Source organism: Chenopodium quinoa, unplaced genomic scaffold (assembly GCF_001683475.1).
Source record: "Chenopodium quinoa cultivar QQ74 unplaced genomic scaffold, ASM168347v1, whole genome shotgun sequence".
NCBI classification, from domain to species: Eukaryota; Viridiplantae; Streptophyta; class Magnoliopsida; order Caryophyllales; family Amaranthaceae; genus Chenopodium; species Chenopodium quinoa.
The window spans coordinates 2,136,091-2,153,521 of record NW_018744066.1 but is presented as its reverse complement, the minus strand read 5'-3'; the positions used below and the strand labels follow the sequence as shown (position 1 = coordinate 2,153,521).

At 33.9% G+C, this 17,431-nt stretch overlaps 1 protein-coding gene across 1 annotated transcript; it reads left to right on the top strand.

Moving 5' to 3' along the window:
- Nucleotides 1-6,783: 6,783 nt before the first annotated feature.
- Nucleotides 6,784-16,370, top strand: LOC110690976 (protein phosphatase 2C and cyclic nucleotide-binding/kinase domain-containing protein-like). The gene is made up of 15 exons (XM_021867899.1): nt 6,784-7,416; nt 7,708-8,993; nt 10,492-10,623; nt 10,717-10,944; nt 11,053-11,178; nt 11,723-11,868; nt 12,536-12,767; nt 12,851-13,167; nt 13,273-13,360; nt 13,476-13,542; nt 14,094-14,371; nt 14,514-14,579; nt 14,695-14,816; nt 15,327-15,483; nt 15,576-16,370. Exons 2-15 carry the CDS (start codon nt 7,965-7,967, stop codon nt 15,819-15,821), a joined length of 3,234 nt encoding a protein of 1,077 aa, XP_021723591.1. The 5' UTR covers nt 6,784-7,416; nt 7,708-7,964; the 3' UTR covers nt 15,822-16,370.
- The last annotated feature ends 1,061 nt before the right edge of the window (nt 16,371-17,431 follow it).

Here is a 17,431-nt window from a genome sequence, read left to right as displayed (position 1 = left end):
AAATGTTCGTGGTAGGCTTGAGTTAATGAATACAGTGCAAGTTGTAAATTGGTAAATTGGTCGTTTAAAGACGAATTGGATGAATCCACCCACCCAATTGGACTTTGGAGGATATTAGGGACCATGGTAACATTTCGGCAATTTTTATTCCAGGCGAAAAAAAAGTGAAAAAATTCCAAAATTGAAGGCTAAGATCCACGGTTTTTGAGAATTTTTGAGATTTCTAGGCCCGGTGTCGAAAAGCCTTAAAAATTTAAGGGATATATCACGGGGTCATATAATGTTGTTTGGAATCATACATAATCATTAAATGTTGTCATAAATGTTCGTGGTAGGCTTTAGTTAATGAAATCGATGCAAGTTGTAAACCGGTAAATTGGCCTTTTAAAGGCAAATTAGATAGTTCCACCCACCCAATTTGACTCCCAAAGGATACTAGAGAACATGACAAACATTTCGGCAATTTTTATTTCCGGCGAAAAAAAAAGTCAAAAAATTCAAAAATAGAACACTAATATCCACCTTTTTGAGAAATTTTGGAGTCTTCAGAGACCGGTGTCTAAAAGTCTCGAAATACTAGGAAATACATCTCGGGGTCATATATTGTCGATTGAACCCATATGTGATCATTATTTTGTCATAAATGTTCATAGTAGACTCGAGTTAATGAAATAGGTGCAAGTTGTAAAAAATTGGTCGTTTAAAGGCAAATTGGATGGTTCCACCCACCCAATTGGACTTCCGGAGAGTATTAGTGACCATGGTAAACATTTTGGCAATTTTTATTTCCTGGAGAAAAAAGTAAAAAAAATCCAAAATAGAAGGCTAATGTCCACACTTTTTGAGAAATTTCGAAGGTTTCGGGGCCCGGTGTTGAAAAGAAATGAAATTTTAGGGGATACATCTCGGGTTCATATAATGTCGTTTGAAACCATAAATGACCATTATATGTTGTCATAAATGTTCGTGGTAGGCTTGAGTTAATGAAATCAGTGCAAGTTGTAAATCGGTAAATTGGTCGTTTAAAGGCAAATTGGATGGTTCCACCCAAACAATTGGACTCCCAAAGGGTATTAAGGACTATGGTAAATATTTCGTCAATTTTTATTTCGGGCGAAAAAGGTCAAAAAATTCCAAAATTGAAGGCTAATATCCACGTTTTTTTAGAAATTTTGGAGGTTTCAGGACCCGGTGATGAAAAGACTTGATATTTTAGGGAATACATCTTGTGGTCATATAATGTCATTTAGAAAAATATATAATAATTATTTGTTGTCATAAATGTTCATGGTATTCTTGAGTTAATGAAATCGGTGCATGTTGTAAACCGATAAATTGACCGTTTAAAGGCAATTTGGATGGTTTCACCCACCCAATTGGACTAAGGCCCTGTTTAGTTTACATGATTTTAGCTGATCTGGTATGATCTTATCTTATCTTATCTTATTTGAATTTATATTTTCTGATCTGAACTTATTTTTTTTTATTTGATCTAAACTGAACTTATTTTTTCTGATCTGATCTGAATTTATCTTTTCTGATCTGATCTGATCTAAACTTTTTTTTTCTGATCTGAACTTATTTTAATTATTTCAATATTCTACTTTTATTTTAATCAATATTAAATTTTTTTTAAAACATATTAATGTTTTATTATTTATTATTATTATTATTATTATTATTATTATTATAATTATAATTATTACAAAATATTTTAGATCCCTTACAAATATTTTAAAAGAAACCTAAAGTATTAATATTATCAGATAGTATAAGGTAATATACTTGTAATATTTGATAATTTTGTTATTTATAATATCCAACATCATAAATGAATTTGTTTATAAGAAAGTATTAAAATAGGATCCTAAAAAACCTAAATTGCAAATTAAATTTGTCATAGCTTTATAGGGAATTTTACAAATTTTTTGGTAATGTAAAATGGTTGACTAAATTGAATTGAAAATTATCATTTCATATTTCAATATTCCGAACAATTATGGGTAACAGCTCTATTTTCCTATATAAAACAACATCTTAGTGTCATAATTTTCACACTCTAAACCAATCTCCTAAAATATTTTTCTATTCATTTGTTCAATAGGTTGTTTGTCTTTTATCTCCATCATAGGTAAATACTTCAACACTCTATGTCATTAATTTTATCATTTGTCCATTGTTTTTTAGATAATGTAGGAAAATATACATCTATTTGATATCATGAATTTTACATTTGACCTAATGCAAGTAATATCGATGAAAATGTAAGCACAATTAATATTTTATCTTCAGTTCATTTATTTCAAAAGAATCCTTTTGATTATAATCCTGGTGCCAATTTAACAATAATGTCTATAATTTATGCATGAAATATTGATTCAAAAGTGCTCTTTATCATAGTGTAATGGATGGTTGGGTAGCATGGTGTGAAGAATGTACGGAGATATTGTTGGACATATGCTTGGAGATGAAAGAATTTGGATATTTGAAGCTTAATTGGGATAGAATTGAATAGTGAGTACTTTGATAGTAAAATGTGGAAAGCAATTCAATATCAAACTAGTAACAAATCATTGGAATGATTTGAGATGTTTTGGACAATTCAAATCTCAATGGAAAATACTCACAATGATGCCAAATATGGACACTAAACATCAATTGGCGATTATGGTTGCTGCATTCACACTTCACAATTTTATTCGATTACATGAGTTGGATATACCCATTGATAGTGGTATAGAAATCGAACCAAGAGCAGATTATGATTTGTTTAACGAGAATCGTAAGGCCTAATGAACGAAGTACAACTTAATATAGCGAAGGAAATTTGGAACTTCTTATGATGGAAATTATATTTGTAAACGTTTATGATTTGGAGCTTATAATGAAAATTTAATTATTATCGTTTATTGTTTGAACAATAATAATAATAATAATAATAATAATAATAATAATAATAATAATAATAATAATAATAATAATAATAATAATTTGTATTTAATTTGAAATTATCTGATCTGATCTGAACTTATTTTTTCTAATCTGATCTGATCTGAATTTATTTTTTCTGATTTGACCTGATCTGAACTTATTTTTCCTGATCTGATCTGATCTGAACTTATTTTTTTTATTTGATCTGAACTTATTTTTTCTGAAATAAGTAAAAATAAGGTGAACTAAACAAGGCCTAAAGGAGGGTATTAGGGACCATGGTAAACATTTCGACAATTTTTATTTTCGGGCGAAAAACAGTCAAAAAATTCCAAAATTGAAGGCTAATATCCACACTTTTTGAGAAATTTTTGAGGTTTCGGAGCCCGGTGTCGAAAAGCTTTGAGATTTTAGTGGATACATCTCGGGGTCATATAATACTGTTTTAAACCATAAATGATCATTATATGTTGTCATAAATGTTTGTGGTAGGCTTGAGTTAATGAAATCGGTGCAAGTTGTAAACCGGTAAATTGTCCATTTAAAGGCAAATTGGATGGTTACACCCAGCCAAATGAACTCCCGGAGGCTATTAGGAACCATGGTAAACATGTCGGCAATTTTTATTTACAAAAAAAAGGTCAATAAATTCCAAAATTGAAGGCTAATATCCACGCTTTTGAGAAATTTTAGAGGTTTCGAGACCCGGTGTCGAAAAGACTTTAAATTTTAGGGGATAAATCTCGGGGTCATAAAATGCCATTTGGAACCATATATAATCATTATATGTTGTCATAAATGTTCGTGGTAAGCTTGAGTTTATAAAATCCGTGCAATTTGTAAACCGGTAAATTGGTCGTTTAAAGGCAAATTTGATGGTTCCACTCACCCAATTGGACTCACGGGGGGTATTAGGGACCATGGTAAACATTTCGGCAATTTTTATTTCCAAACGAAAAAAAATTCCAAAATTAAAAGCTAATATTAGCGTTTTTTGAGAAATTTTGGAGGTTTCGTGGCCCGGTGTCGAAAATCCTTTCCATTTTAGGGGATATATCTCGGGATCATATAATGTTGTTCGGAAGCATATGTGAATATTATATGTTGACATAAATGTTCGTGGTAGGTTTGAGTTTATGAAATCGGTGCAAGTTGTAAACCGTTAAATTTTGGAGGTTTCAAGGCCCGGTGTCGAAAAGTTTTGAGATTTTAGGGGATACATCTCGGGGTCATATAATGTCGTTTGAAACCATATATAATCATTATATGTAGTCATAATTTTTTGTGGTAGGCTTGAATTAATGAAATCGGTGCAAGTTGTAAATCGGTAAATTGGCCGTTTAAAGGCAAATTGGATGGTTCCATCCACCCAATTGAACTCTCAGAGGGGTTTTAGGGACCATGGTAACATTTCGGCAATTTTTATTTTCGGGTGAAAAAAGGCAAAAAATTCCAAAATTGAGGCTACTATCCACACTTTTTGAGAAATTTTGAGGTTTCGGTGCCGTGTGTCGAAAAGTCTTGAAATTCTAGGGGATATATCTCGGAGTCATATAATGCCGTTTGGAACTATATATGATCATTATTTGTTGTCATAAATGTTCATGATAGGCTTGAGTTAATGAAATCGGTGTAATTTGTAAAGCGGTAAATTGGTTGTTTAAAATTGGACTTCCGGAGGGTAGTAGGGACCATGGTAAACATTTTGACAATTTTTATTTTCGGGAGAAAAAAAAAAGTAAAAAAATTCCAAAAAGGCTAATATCCACGCATTTTGAGAAATTCTGAATTTTCCAGGTTTTGTGTCCAAAAGAATTGAGATTTTAGAGGATACATCTCAGGGTCATATAATGTCGTTTGGAACCATATATGATCATTATATGTTGTCATAAATGTTCGCGGTAGGCTTGAGTTAATGAAATCATTGCAAGTTGGATGGTTTCTCTCACCCAATTGGATTTCCGGAGGGTATTAGGGACCATGGTAAACATTTCGGCAATTTTTATTTCCGGGTGAAAAAAAGTAAAAAAATTCCAAAATTAAAGGCCAATATCCACACTTTTGAGAAATTTTGGGCTGAGGTTTCGCCCTGACAATATATACATACATGTCATTTTAATGAGTCATTAGTTCATACTATTAATAAGGATTAAAAGGTTGAAGGCCGGCTGATTACAATGCATTTCAATTAGCTTGCTATAAAGTGGAGATCCAAAATGTAAAGTAGTAATTTTCAATATTATATTAGTTTATTTCTTTCTACAATACTTAAATGTTCAATTTATAGAGTGTGAGGGATAGCTCAAGTGGTTAGAGCTCCTTCTCCGATTCCAGGTGATACTGGGATCGAAACTCATCACCCGACCTTGTGGCTCTCCAAACACCAAAAAAAAATGTTCAATTTATAGTACTTTGTATAATTAAGATGACTTTAGTGTAATTAGTGGTTTGGTGAATTTTAGTTTATAATGATTCTTGACGCAAAGATAGTGAAGAAAAGGGAAAGTAAAAAAAGAGCTATATTTTGTGCGATTTTAGCATTCTAATGTGACTAATTTAACTATAATTGGTTGATAACATACACTAATTTATTAGTTGGGGATTTGGAGTAAATTATTGTGAAAAATTAACCTTAATAATAATTAAGCATATTATTGTTTTAAAATGCATCAAGTATTTGATGATCTAACTATGATCACTCATTTCAATACTTCTAGTTGTATTGGAGGAAGAAAATGCCATGTTCTCATCAGATTATTTTCAGTTCAGTTTAATTAAGCCTACTAAGGGCTTGTTCTCATTGACTGAACTCAGAACTGAACTGAACTGAATTGAGCTGAACTGAACTGAACTGAATATTTTATAAGAGAAGGAAATTAGGAGCTGAACTGAACTGGATATTTTATAAGAGAAGGAAATTATGAGCTAAACTGAGCTGAGCTGAACTGAACTGAAATGAAATGAATATTTTATAAGAGAAAGAAATTAGGAGTTGAACTGAACTGAAATGAATATTTTATAAGAGAAAGAAATTAGGAGCTGAACTGAACTGAAGTGAAGTGAACTGAGCTGAACTGAACTGAGCTGAGCTGAACTGAACTGAACTGAACTGAATTTCAACGTAAGAGAACAAGCCCTAAGTTCAGTTCAATTCAATTCAATTCAGCTCCTAATTTCCTTCCCTCATAAAATATTCATTTCAGCTCAACTTCATTTCAGTTCAATCAATGAGAACATGTCCTAAGTTTAAAGATTGAATTATTTGAATAGGCTCGAGTTAGATGAGGCGATTAACTCACTACTTACATCTTACGATTCTCTTAAAATTAAAATTTAATTCTCAAATTTACGAATATGTTTACGGTTATCTTTTTACACTAAAAAAAAATATTTAAGAGCTAACGACAAAGAGTAATCAAAGCTTATTAGGTTCAATAAAGTATAAGAACAGAGTACATAACATGAAAGCAAGATTAATCAACTCCATAGTATAAGATTAGGTTAAATATTTTTAAACTTTTTCAACAAAGTACTTCCACATAGTACTTCCTTTGTTTTTTTAGACTTGATATATTTGTCAAGGCGCAACTTTAATAGCTTAATATTTTGAATTTGCTTAATCTTTTCGTTCCTTTTTTATTGTTATGTTTTGACCATTTTTCTCTCATAAACAAATTTTAAATAAACAACAAATGAATAGTGTCGAATGTCAAAATGAAATAATACGAGTATCGGAAAACGAAAGACTTGTCCACATCAACTTAATTTCAATTCAGTTCAGCTCCTAATTTTCTTGTTTAGTTCAGCTCCTAATTTTCTTCTCTCATAAATATTCATTTAACCTCAGTTCATCTGCAATCAATCCAGTTTAGTTCAGCTCAGCTCATTTCAGTAAATATGAAATGGCCCGAGCCCTAATATGGCAGAATTTAGAACTAGATAAACATTAAATAAAGGAAAATCCCTAGAATATGCAAACAAAAAAAAAAAAAAATTGGAGCAAAAGATTAGATTAATAAGATAGGTTTCGTCTAGTCCAAAGTCCACTCAAATCTCCTGACCATTCTCACACATGCAATGTTACAACTTTTTTCCGTACCATAATTTTCCCATTTTCTCTCTCCTCTCTTTCACTCATTTTCTTCTTCTTCACTTTCTCTCTCTTCCCAATCTCTCACATTACATGCTATGATCCCTACTTCGACACGTCCTTCTCTCTTTTTTTTCATTTTTTGTTATGATTCTGATAATTAAATAAAATCCCAATTTCCCCCATTTTTCAGTTTTATAAATTTCACAACTTTTAATGTGACCAAATTCCTGCAAAATTCTCTGTTTTTTTTTTTTCATTTTTTTGACTACCCTTTTGTTAAATTTGTTTCCTTTTTAAAGTATATATTGCAATAATAATAATCTGATTACATTCTTTATTCTGGGTGTCAGATCAAGTAATCTATTTCATTAAAAGAAGAAGGAATTATTATGGTAAGTCCAATTATTTATTTTTAATTGCAACTTTGTTTAACTGTTTTTCTGCTTTTTTCTGCTGTACTTTCTGAATGTGGGTCTTTTTTATTTTGTTCTCAATTTTTTATAAATAAGATGTCACGCTTGTTGATCGGATATGATACAAAATTGAGTATTTTTGTTTAATTAATTAAATTTGGTAATGTTGAGTAACATTGATTCTAGTTGTTTTGAATTTTGGGTAGTTACTGATTAATCTTTCAAGCAAGTTTTAGTTATGGGGTTGATGTTTGATTTTGCTTTGGACAGTTTGGATAAGATCACATATTGTTTGCAAGTTGAGCTGTCAAAAACCGACCCAACACGAAAATCGACTGCCGTGTAGTGTACAGACGTTGATTTGGCAATTTGACGGATCATATTGCCAACTTGAGGAGGAGGGTTTAGTAAGAAATTGTGGGTTAGTGGAGAATTTTTGGGGTTTACCAAAGTTCTCTGATGTTGAAGTTGATGAATGTGTTGGAAATTTCAGTATTTGGGGTTTCTTCAATTTTAGTTTTTGAGTGATGGGGTGTGTTTATTCAAGATCTTGTATAGGCCAGGTGTGTATTCCTAGGGAAGCGCGAATTAAGCAGGTAAAAAATGTGAGGGGTTCAGAGATTGGTGTGTATTCTCCTGCTCATTCTGAAGGGGAGGATGATCAAATTCAGGAATTGAACCAATTGAGCTTTAGTAGGGATACTGAAGCTGGTATTAAGAGGCTTTCTAGAGTATCTGCTCAGTTTTTACCGCCTGATGGAGGAAAGACGGTCAAGGTTCCGTCTGAAAATTATGAGTTGAGGTACTCATTTTTATCTCAGAGGGGTTATTATCCTGATGCTCTTGATAAGGCTAACCAGGATAGCTTCTGCATACATACACCGTTTGGTACAGATCCGAATGATCATTTTTTTGGTGTGTTTGATGGGCATGGAGAATTTGGGGCTGAATGCTCGCAGTTTGTAAAGCGCAAGTTGTGTGAAAATTTGTTGAGGAGTAGCCGATTCCACGTTGATCCTGTTGAAGCATGTCATGCTGCTTTCTTAACAACTAATTCACAGTTGCATGCTGATAGTATAGATGATAGCATGAGTGGTACCACTGCTATTACAGTATTGGTTAGGGGTAGGACTATATATGTGGCCAATGCAGGTGATTCAAGAGCTGTTGTAGCTCAGAGGAGAGGAAAGGATTTAGTGGCTGTTGACCTTTCGATTGATCAAACTCCATTCCGTAATGATGAGCTTGAGCGAGTTAAGCTTAGTGGAGCAAGAGTTCTTACCCTTGATCAGATTGAAGGGTTGAAGAATCCAGATGTACAGTCTTGGGGCACTGAAGAGGATGATGATGGTGATCCTCCTAGATTATGGGTGCAGAATGGAATGTATCCTGGTACTGCTTTCACTAGAAGTCTTGGTGATTCAATTGCTGAAACAATTGGAGTGGTTGCCAATCCGGAGATAGTTGTCATGGAGCTTTCACCAGATTATCCCTTTTTTGTCCTTGCTAGTGATGGTGTCTTCGAATTTCTTTCAAGTCAAACTGTGGTTGATATGGTGAGTGATTTTTTTTTTTTTTTTTTTTCCATTTGTTATTATGGTTATGTTTTGTGTCATGGAAGAATTTTACACAGTACCATTTTATGATGGTTAACTTGGCAGTTTTATTTTAAAAAAGAATTCTCTTTTAGCTAATGTCAAATACTCAAATGAGATCTTTTGTAAATTGCTTTCTACTTGGCAGGTTTTGATATAAATTTTAATTTGTAGTGTTGGCATTTTAATTATGAATTATGAAAACTACGAGTACTTCCTTTGTTCTTTAATACTTGCACCATATGGACTTTTACACTACTATTATACATAAGCAAAATATTTTCATGCTCTTGTTAGACCCAGCTCAATACATACTATTATCAGCCTAATTTTTATTTTTTTTTTATATATATTAAAAGATAATTAAAGATATTTATGTTTAATGTTTTCTATTGTTAAGCACGAAACTCCAAATGTTGCAGTTAAAAAATAATTGAGGAAGTATATGGCACCAGCTCACTATTTTCATGTGTAATCTGCCGGAACTTGGAGTTATATTTGATGATCCTTTTCTTATTTTCTTATAAGAAATCATTAAGTGTAAACGGCTTGGAAACTTTGGCCCTTTTTAAAAAAACTGGATTGAACTGGTCTATCAAGGAGGGAGTAAAGTAGGAATTGCGTTATTATTATGTTGGCAATAGCTTGAAGAATAAGGAAGTTGGTTAGTTAGTTAGAGTAGATAGAGTGGGGAATAGAATCAGGAAAGACCAGCGAGAAAAAAATAAGGAGGGTTGAATATTATTTGAGAGTTTCTTTAGTTGAACTTTGCATAGAGTAATTGAGAGAACAAGCCTCACAAGTCACAAGTCAAATGATGTATCCAACCTATCTCATTTTATGGATATAGTGGCTTTTACAATAACCTCTCTCCGCATATGTATTACGGCATTGTCGTTTGATGTCATCTATGTATCTTTTCTTTGAAATTTCAATATCATGTTCATTTTTGATCTTTGCTCTGGAGACATCTTTTCTGCTTCGCTATTGCATAACGCAATGTGTTGTAGGTTAGGTCTGATATAAGAACTTTGAAGTGATGACTTTTATACCACTTTTCACCATGAGAGTTGTAATTTCTGTGTCTACCTTTCCGGCCTGCCAACTGTTCTGCTTATTCTTAGATGGGCAGTTTTCTGGTTATTGACTTATTGTAAAGTTTGCTTTCACTCCTCGAGTTCTTGAGTATACTTTTCATTTTGTCCATGACCACAACGTTTTATGCTTCTGAACAACTATCCCTAGTTTTTTTGCTGGCTTCTGATTTTACTTCCTTGACTTCCTTAATATGTTGCACTGGTTGCTGGACTGGTGGCAGATTTTCAGATATGGACTATTTATTTCTACTTTGATCCTTGTCTTAACTAACAAATTGACAATTATTATTTTGTTAGTTACTTTCAGGACTATATTCTAATGTCTATTTATCCGTCGTTGGATTTGACCTTTTGCTGTACAGGTAGCACTACATAAAGACCCTCGTGATGCTTGTGCCGCAATTGTTGCTGAATCATACCGCCTTTGGTTGCAATTTGAAACTCGTACTGATGATATAACTATAATAGTAGTTCATGTTAATGGGCTTAATGATGTAAGATTACTTTCATGTTGATGGATTTATTTTCTGTGCGATTAACTTATGGAAGGTCCTTGCTTATTTTGCTGTTTGTTACAATGTCTCTAGGTTTTTGGGGGTTCTGCAAGTCCTGGTTTCACTATGAATTCCTCTGCTCCTCAAGTGTTGGAGTTAACTGGATCCGAGTCCCCTGCAACTGTTAGCTGGAATTCTAGGAATCAACGCGTAAGGCATGATGTATCTCGAGCTCGTCTTCGTGCCATTGAAAGTTCCTTGGAGAATGGAAATGTTTGGGTGCCTTCGTCTCCATCCCACAGGAAGACTTGGGAAGAAGAGGTATTTTTGTAAATAATCGTGCTGATAAATGAAGCTTTTCTTGTGCTTTCTGGATTACTCTTCTTTTTGGAGTTATAATCTGGTCATATTTTTGTGTCAATGTTATAGGCACATATTGAGCGGGCATTACATGATCATTTCCTCTTCAGAAAGCTTACTGATTCTCAGTGCCAGGTCTTGTTGGATTGCATGCAAAGAGTTGAGGTTCAGGCTGGGGAAATCGTTGTCCAGCAGGTAAGCCACATTTTCTTACAGATAATCGGAGAGATTTTGGATCTATATGATTGGTTAAAAAGCCGTTGCATATAGATTAATTTTAATACAATCTGCTAGTGGAATATAGTAGTAATTGGTTTGTGTTAGATCTCTACGTATTCTATTCCTTAAGGAGTCTGGAACTATGGATAGCTCAGTTAGTGAGAAACTCAACTGATTATGGCCTTGACCCTGGATCAATTCCTTGTGTTGGGAGGGAGAAGGGGGGTGGGTTAGGGTATGTAAAACCAAACTTGAGAGAGGCATAGATGTGAATCTTACCGTTGGGAAATTTTTTTTACTCTCTTCAACCCTTAAATATATCTTTTTGGATGCCCAAAATACTTCTGAAGGTTCTAGCTGTAAATGCTACAGCATTTTAAAGATAACAAATTTAACAGAGATGGGTGAATAGTAGGAGACATGCAAATATTTTAACTGTCTGAATTTGGCATTTTTGAATTATGGAGGGACTGTGACCTAAACATATGATGCATGTTTGAGGCATATTTATATTTTGCAGGGTGGTGAAGGTGATTGCTTTTTTGTTGTTGGAAGTGGAGAGTTTGAAGTTTTCGCAACACAAGAGGAGAAACACGGTGAGGTACCAAGAGTTTTGCAGCGCTATACAGCTGAAAAGTTATCATGCTTTGGGGAGCTGGCATTAATGTGAGAATTTCTTCCTTTCCCATGAATACATCGTGCCATGCCAATGTAACTCGCTAACTTGTTGGATAAAATTAGTGATGTTCATCAGTGAGTGGTGCAGTGTTCTTGTAGGATAAGTTAGATGTAGGGTATGTGGATCATTAGCTGTTTGTTGGTTTCCTCGCCTGGATGGCTTACAACATTCTTAGATGATTGCAAAGGAAGAAAAGGAAATAGAAGAGAAAGGAAAAAGCTAGTGATTCTGTTTGGTTTAGTAAGTAGGAACTTGCAAGAATTCTTTGTTAGCCAGCTGATTATAAAGGAATTAGAGGACAGTGATAGCCTGATAGGAAATTAAGATGCTACCATCCAAATGTCGCCAAGATAGAAAGTGAAATGAAAATTTTATAGGGAAACTCTTCGCCAATTTCCTCACATTTCTCTGCAAATCATGCTGATATGCATAATGCATAAATAGTAAAGAAGCATGGTAAAGTGGTATTATTCCTTGTTATAGTTACAGGAGAAACTAAGATTAGCTTGAGGTTGTCTTCTTTGTGTTGCTATTCACTGTTGAAAGAAATATCTGGACGATGGTTCTATTTTCTGTCATTTGTTTGATTAATTTGGTGACATGCTGACATTAAACAGTTTGGCAAAACCACTTATTGTTGCTTCTGTTCTTCAGGAATAATAAACCACTACAGGCCTCTGTGCGTTGTGTGACTAGTGGAACTCTGTGGACTCTGAAAAGAGAAGATTTTAGAGGAATTCTCATGTCAGAGTTTTCGAATCTGTCATCTTTGAAACTTCTACGATCAGTGGATCTTCTTTCAAGATTAACAATCCTACAACTTAGTCAGATTGCAAGTTCTCTGTCAGAAGAATCTTTTTCTGATGGGCAGTCAATAGTTGAACAGGTATAACTTCTGTTGGTAAATTTCATTTCATTTTGTTAGGTTAGTAAGTTGTCTTACGTTCTTGTTCTCACACATCCTTGCAGCATGATTGTGTATCTGCATTGTACATAATCCAGAAGGGAAGAGTAAGGATAGAATTTGATGTTGACGTTTTGACAAGTCCGAATGTCTGCAGCCTGAAGTGTGATTGTTCAATCCAAAGTGATTTGAAACACGGTAACAGGAGAATGTTGGTAGAGAAATCCGAGGGAAGTTATTTTGGGGAGTGGGCACTTTTTGGTGAGCAAATTAGTCAATTAGCAGTATGTGCTGTTGGCGATGTCGTCTGTTCTGTTTTAACAAAAGACCAGTTCGATTTAGTTGCTGGTCCACTGACAAAAATTTCACTGGGTGATCAAAAGTATGTTTGCTACTTTTTGTACTTGGTACATATTATAGGATTTCCTGTGTTAATGATAACTGTGCAGCCAACAATTTTTAATCAAGGTTGTTTGATATGATTCAGGTCAAAGGAGATTCCTGTGGTCTTAGGCGAGGAATATGAAAGAAATGCTCGACCATTGGTCCCAAATAGAGTTCAGCTCTCTGATTTGGTGAGGATCATTAGATTCTGTTCCAGGCTTGGGTGCTTAATATCTCAAAAAAATCAATAATTTCTGTTCTAAACATGGGTGTTTCATCTCTAAACATGGATCTTTTGCCTTGTAGGAATGGAGAAGGTGCTTGTATTCAACTGACTGCAGTGAGATTGGACTTGTACTTCTGAAAGATTCAGGTGGGAGAAGCTTTTGATTGACTTCTGAGCCTTGTCTTTTACAATTTTCCTTTCTCTGGTTGTTTGTGGTGATTATCTTGCTTGAATATCACGTAAAAGTCTGTTTTTTGTTTCCATAACATCTTGTTTGTGAGTATTCTAAATGCTTTGGGGGGAACTTTTATTTTGTTTACTGGCCTTTATCTTTAGGCTGTTCCCTCACTCTGGAATTCACATCATGGCCATCTTTATAACTTATACTTGTATATACTATTATTGCTACAGTTATCTGCAATAGTAAATAACTTTTTATAACTTGGATCACTGCTGTTGTATCTACATAGTCATTTTTACCATAAGTTTTTGCTCATTTATTGGACTCTGCCATCCCAGTGGTGTTCTTTGTGATATCTGTCTATTTGTTGTCATTTCCTTGCTACGTAGTTTCTACATGAGCAATTTATGGTATTGTACTAAAAATAGATTATTGAAGTTTTTGGCGGCGTTAAGAACTTTAGAATGATTAATACTATGTACATTCTTACGTAACCCTATGTTGGTTTTGTTTGCAGAAAATTTCCTTAGCTTGAAAAGGTTTTTGAAGCAGAAGGTTAAAAGGCTTGGAAAGGAAGATCAGGTTCTAAAGGAGAAGAACCTGATGAAAAGTTTAAGTGATTCAGTATGTGTACCACATGTTATAGGCACCTGTGCTGATGAAACACATGTTGGAATACTACTGGATACATGCTTGGCTTGTCCTTTGGCTTCAATTTTAAATAAACCACTTGATGAATCATCCGCACGGTTCTGTGCTGCCTCTGTTGCAATAGCATTGGAAGAGCTCCACAAGGTCCATTAGCTAATTCGTGTGTGTGTGTGTGTGTGTGTGTGTGTGTGTGTTCGTAATTCATGAAGTTACTCTTGTCTTGTTTCTCTTGAGGAACTTTAGGATTCAGTTGTTGAATTTTCTTTGTATTCACATGCTTTTACAGAAGGGTATCCTATTCAGAGGAGTTTCTCCTGAAGTACTGATGTGCGATCAAGCTGGACGCCTACAGGTCAATTGCATAAAAATCCAAATTTTATGGTTTAGTACTTTAGTTTCAGCAATAGTGTTTGTTTGCTTCTCAAGATAGCTTAGAGTATATTATGATAAAGTATTTGTGTTTGTAGTTAGTAGATTTCAGATTTGGGAAGCAGCTATCTGGCGAAAGGACAAACACAATCTGTGGAATGGCAGATTCTCTATCTCCGGAGATAGTACTGGGAAAAGGCCATGGTTTCCCTGCTGACTGGTATTACTGATATGATGAACACTTTTTCTTTATTTTTTAAACATTTGGTTCTGCAGATCCGGACTTTGAAAGTTTTGTAGTATAACATTTTAATACTAATTCACTTCCTAAGATGAAGAAGATACAGAAGCATTTTCCTTTTCCCTTATTTTGAAGTGTATAAGAATTTCTCCACTTTCTCAATCCTCATCTATAATTTAACTGAAGCTATATGTTTCTCCTCTTCTTTTGTAGAGGCTTGGCCGTAAAATTTCTCTAGATAATTGCAGGGATATGTATTTTCCTGACCAATTATGAATCTTTCGATAATAAATTACGGAGTATAATTTTGTATACTCATTCTACTCAATTTATGGCCATAACATTACGCCTTGATTGTAACATGTATTTATTGAACATGTATTGTATTTTATTGGAACCTGTATACGCTATTTTCTTTCAATATTATGCTGATTGAAGAACTTTTGTTTCCTATCTCTATAATACGCTTTTAATACAGTTTTTCTGCAGGTGGGGTTTGGGAGTTTTGATCTATTTTATGCTGCAAGGGGAAATGCCTTTTGGATCATGGAGAGAGAATGAGCTTGATACAGTTGCGAGGATTGCAAAAGGGCATTTTAATTTCTCTCAGTCTTGCAGTTCTGAAGCCATCGATCTTATAACCAAGGTCCTTCATATTATACTCTCTTAATTGATCCCTCGAGCTACATTGGTTCAATTTTGTTTCTGTTTATCTGAACTACTCTTTTGATCTTTCAGCTACTTGAAGTTGATGAAACTAAGAGACTTGGAAACAATGGATCCGATTCTGTCAAAAATCATCAATGGTTTGAAGGAGTTGATTGGGAAGGGCTAGTAAATCGTACTGTCCCCGTCCCTCATGAAATTGTTTCTCGTATAAGTCACCATTTAGAGAGCTACGTTTGTGATACTTCCCCGCCACCATCTTCTCCCCGCCGGAATTTTGAAGAACTCAACACACCGGAGTGGCTTGAAGATTGGTAACCAATGCTCTACTCAAGGTGTGAACTTCACTCTATATTGTTGTTTGGATGATCGTATAGTAAAATTGCTAGGGGGAAGCTGCACTGATTCCACTGACTAAGGTCCAAAATCTTATCATTTCTTTCCCCCTTCCTTTTTTGTTCAGTACAAGAGGAATGATAGTGCCGAAATCATCCTCTTTTTTTGGATTTACCTTAGTACCTTAAAGCAGAGCTAGATGCCTGTAAATAAGTATAGTTTGTAAAGGAATGAGTTTTCACTTTCTCACGAATTCCTTTAGAGGTGAATTTAGCCTCCCACAGTAATTCAATGGTGGATGTAGGTAGATTTACTCGATCCCTTAAAAAAAGGGGGTAAATTTACTCGGATCCCTTCCAAAAAAAAAAAAATGGTTAGATTTACTCAGATTTATTTTTGTTTTGACAGTCCATTGAAATTGAAGGGATGTGTAATTATGTATATGTTTCTACCAAGTTGTGCCTTTCCTGCTGCTTGATTTAGACTGAAGTACCATGTTAAAATTTCTCATCTTTGTGTTCTTGGAGCAAACACTCTCTTTAGCCCTATATCTGCATTGTTTTTGTAGTCGTGATTGTATTTGATAATCTTTATCTGAACTTACTTGATCTTATTGGTTCTAGAGCTAAGATGGAAAGAACAAGTCCTTGAGGTATTTGAAAACTCGTAAAAATCCATGAGAATAAGCTCGTAAAACAGAAAAAATATGATCTTTATTCAGTCTAGGGGACGAGATTGATGCACAGGCCACCGTCTTTGAATATTTTGATAAAATATAATTTATGGCGCTTACCTTTATGCTTACCAAAGCCTAAAATAATAGCCATAAACATAGATATATTCAAAATTAGCAGTCTAATATACTCTAATAAGCATTATGAAATCTACCTTGTTGTCTTGTAATTAAAAAATGTATAGAATGAATTGTTTATACAACATAATTCATGGTGATGTGCCGTAAGACAAGTGTGAGAAGCAGTTGCAGATAGTTTGCAAAAACTAAGAAAAATGATGACTGAACAACTATTGAAGCAGTTGATATATGTGACGAAAATTCAGCAGGAGATGATCCTTTTTTTGTGGTCCAATTGCATGGTCCATGTTCCCATTTTTTTGTTCTGTTCACTTCCTGTTAAAATACTTTTGTTCTATTCACTTCGTTTTAAAATACTTGTTACGGCCGGAAACACTTGTCAAGTGTCAACGCATAAATGTGACTATATATACATGTAATTCTATATTAATGAGAATATATACTACAAAAAAAATAATTAATATTTGAAAATAAATCGACAATACTAATCTAATACGAGGAAAATACAAGTATTTCACTGTACATTTGATTTTTGTGTGTTACTGTTCAATAAAAAAATGGTCAAAATTAACATACTCAGAATCACCTGAAATCAGAAGGGGAACTTTAACCACTTGAAATATTACTCACTCTCAAGTTTTATGGTTGTAAGTAGTATGAATGGATAAATAAAATACAAGTAATATTTATTTTCATGACTTCGTAATGAAATACTGTATACAGCATATGTTGAGGAACACATTGATGCTGTTTTTTAGGATTTATGTTTTAAAAATTT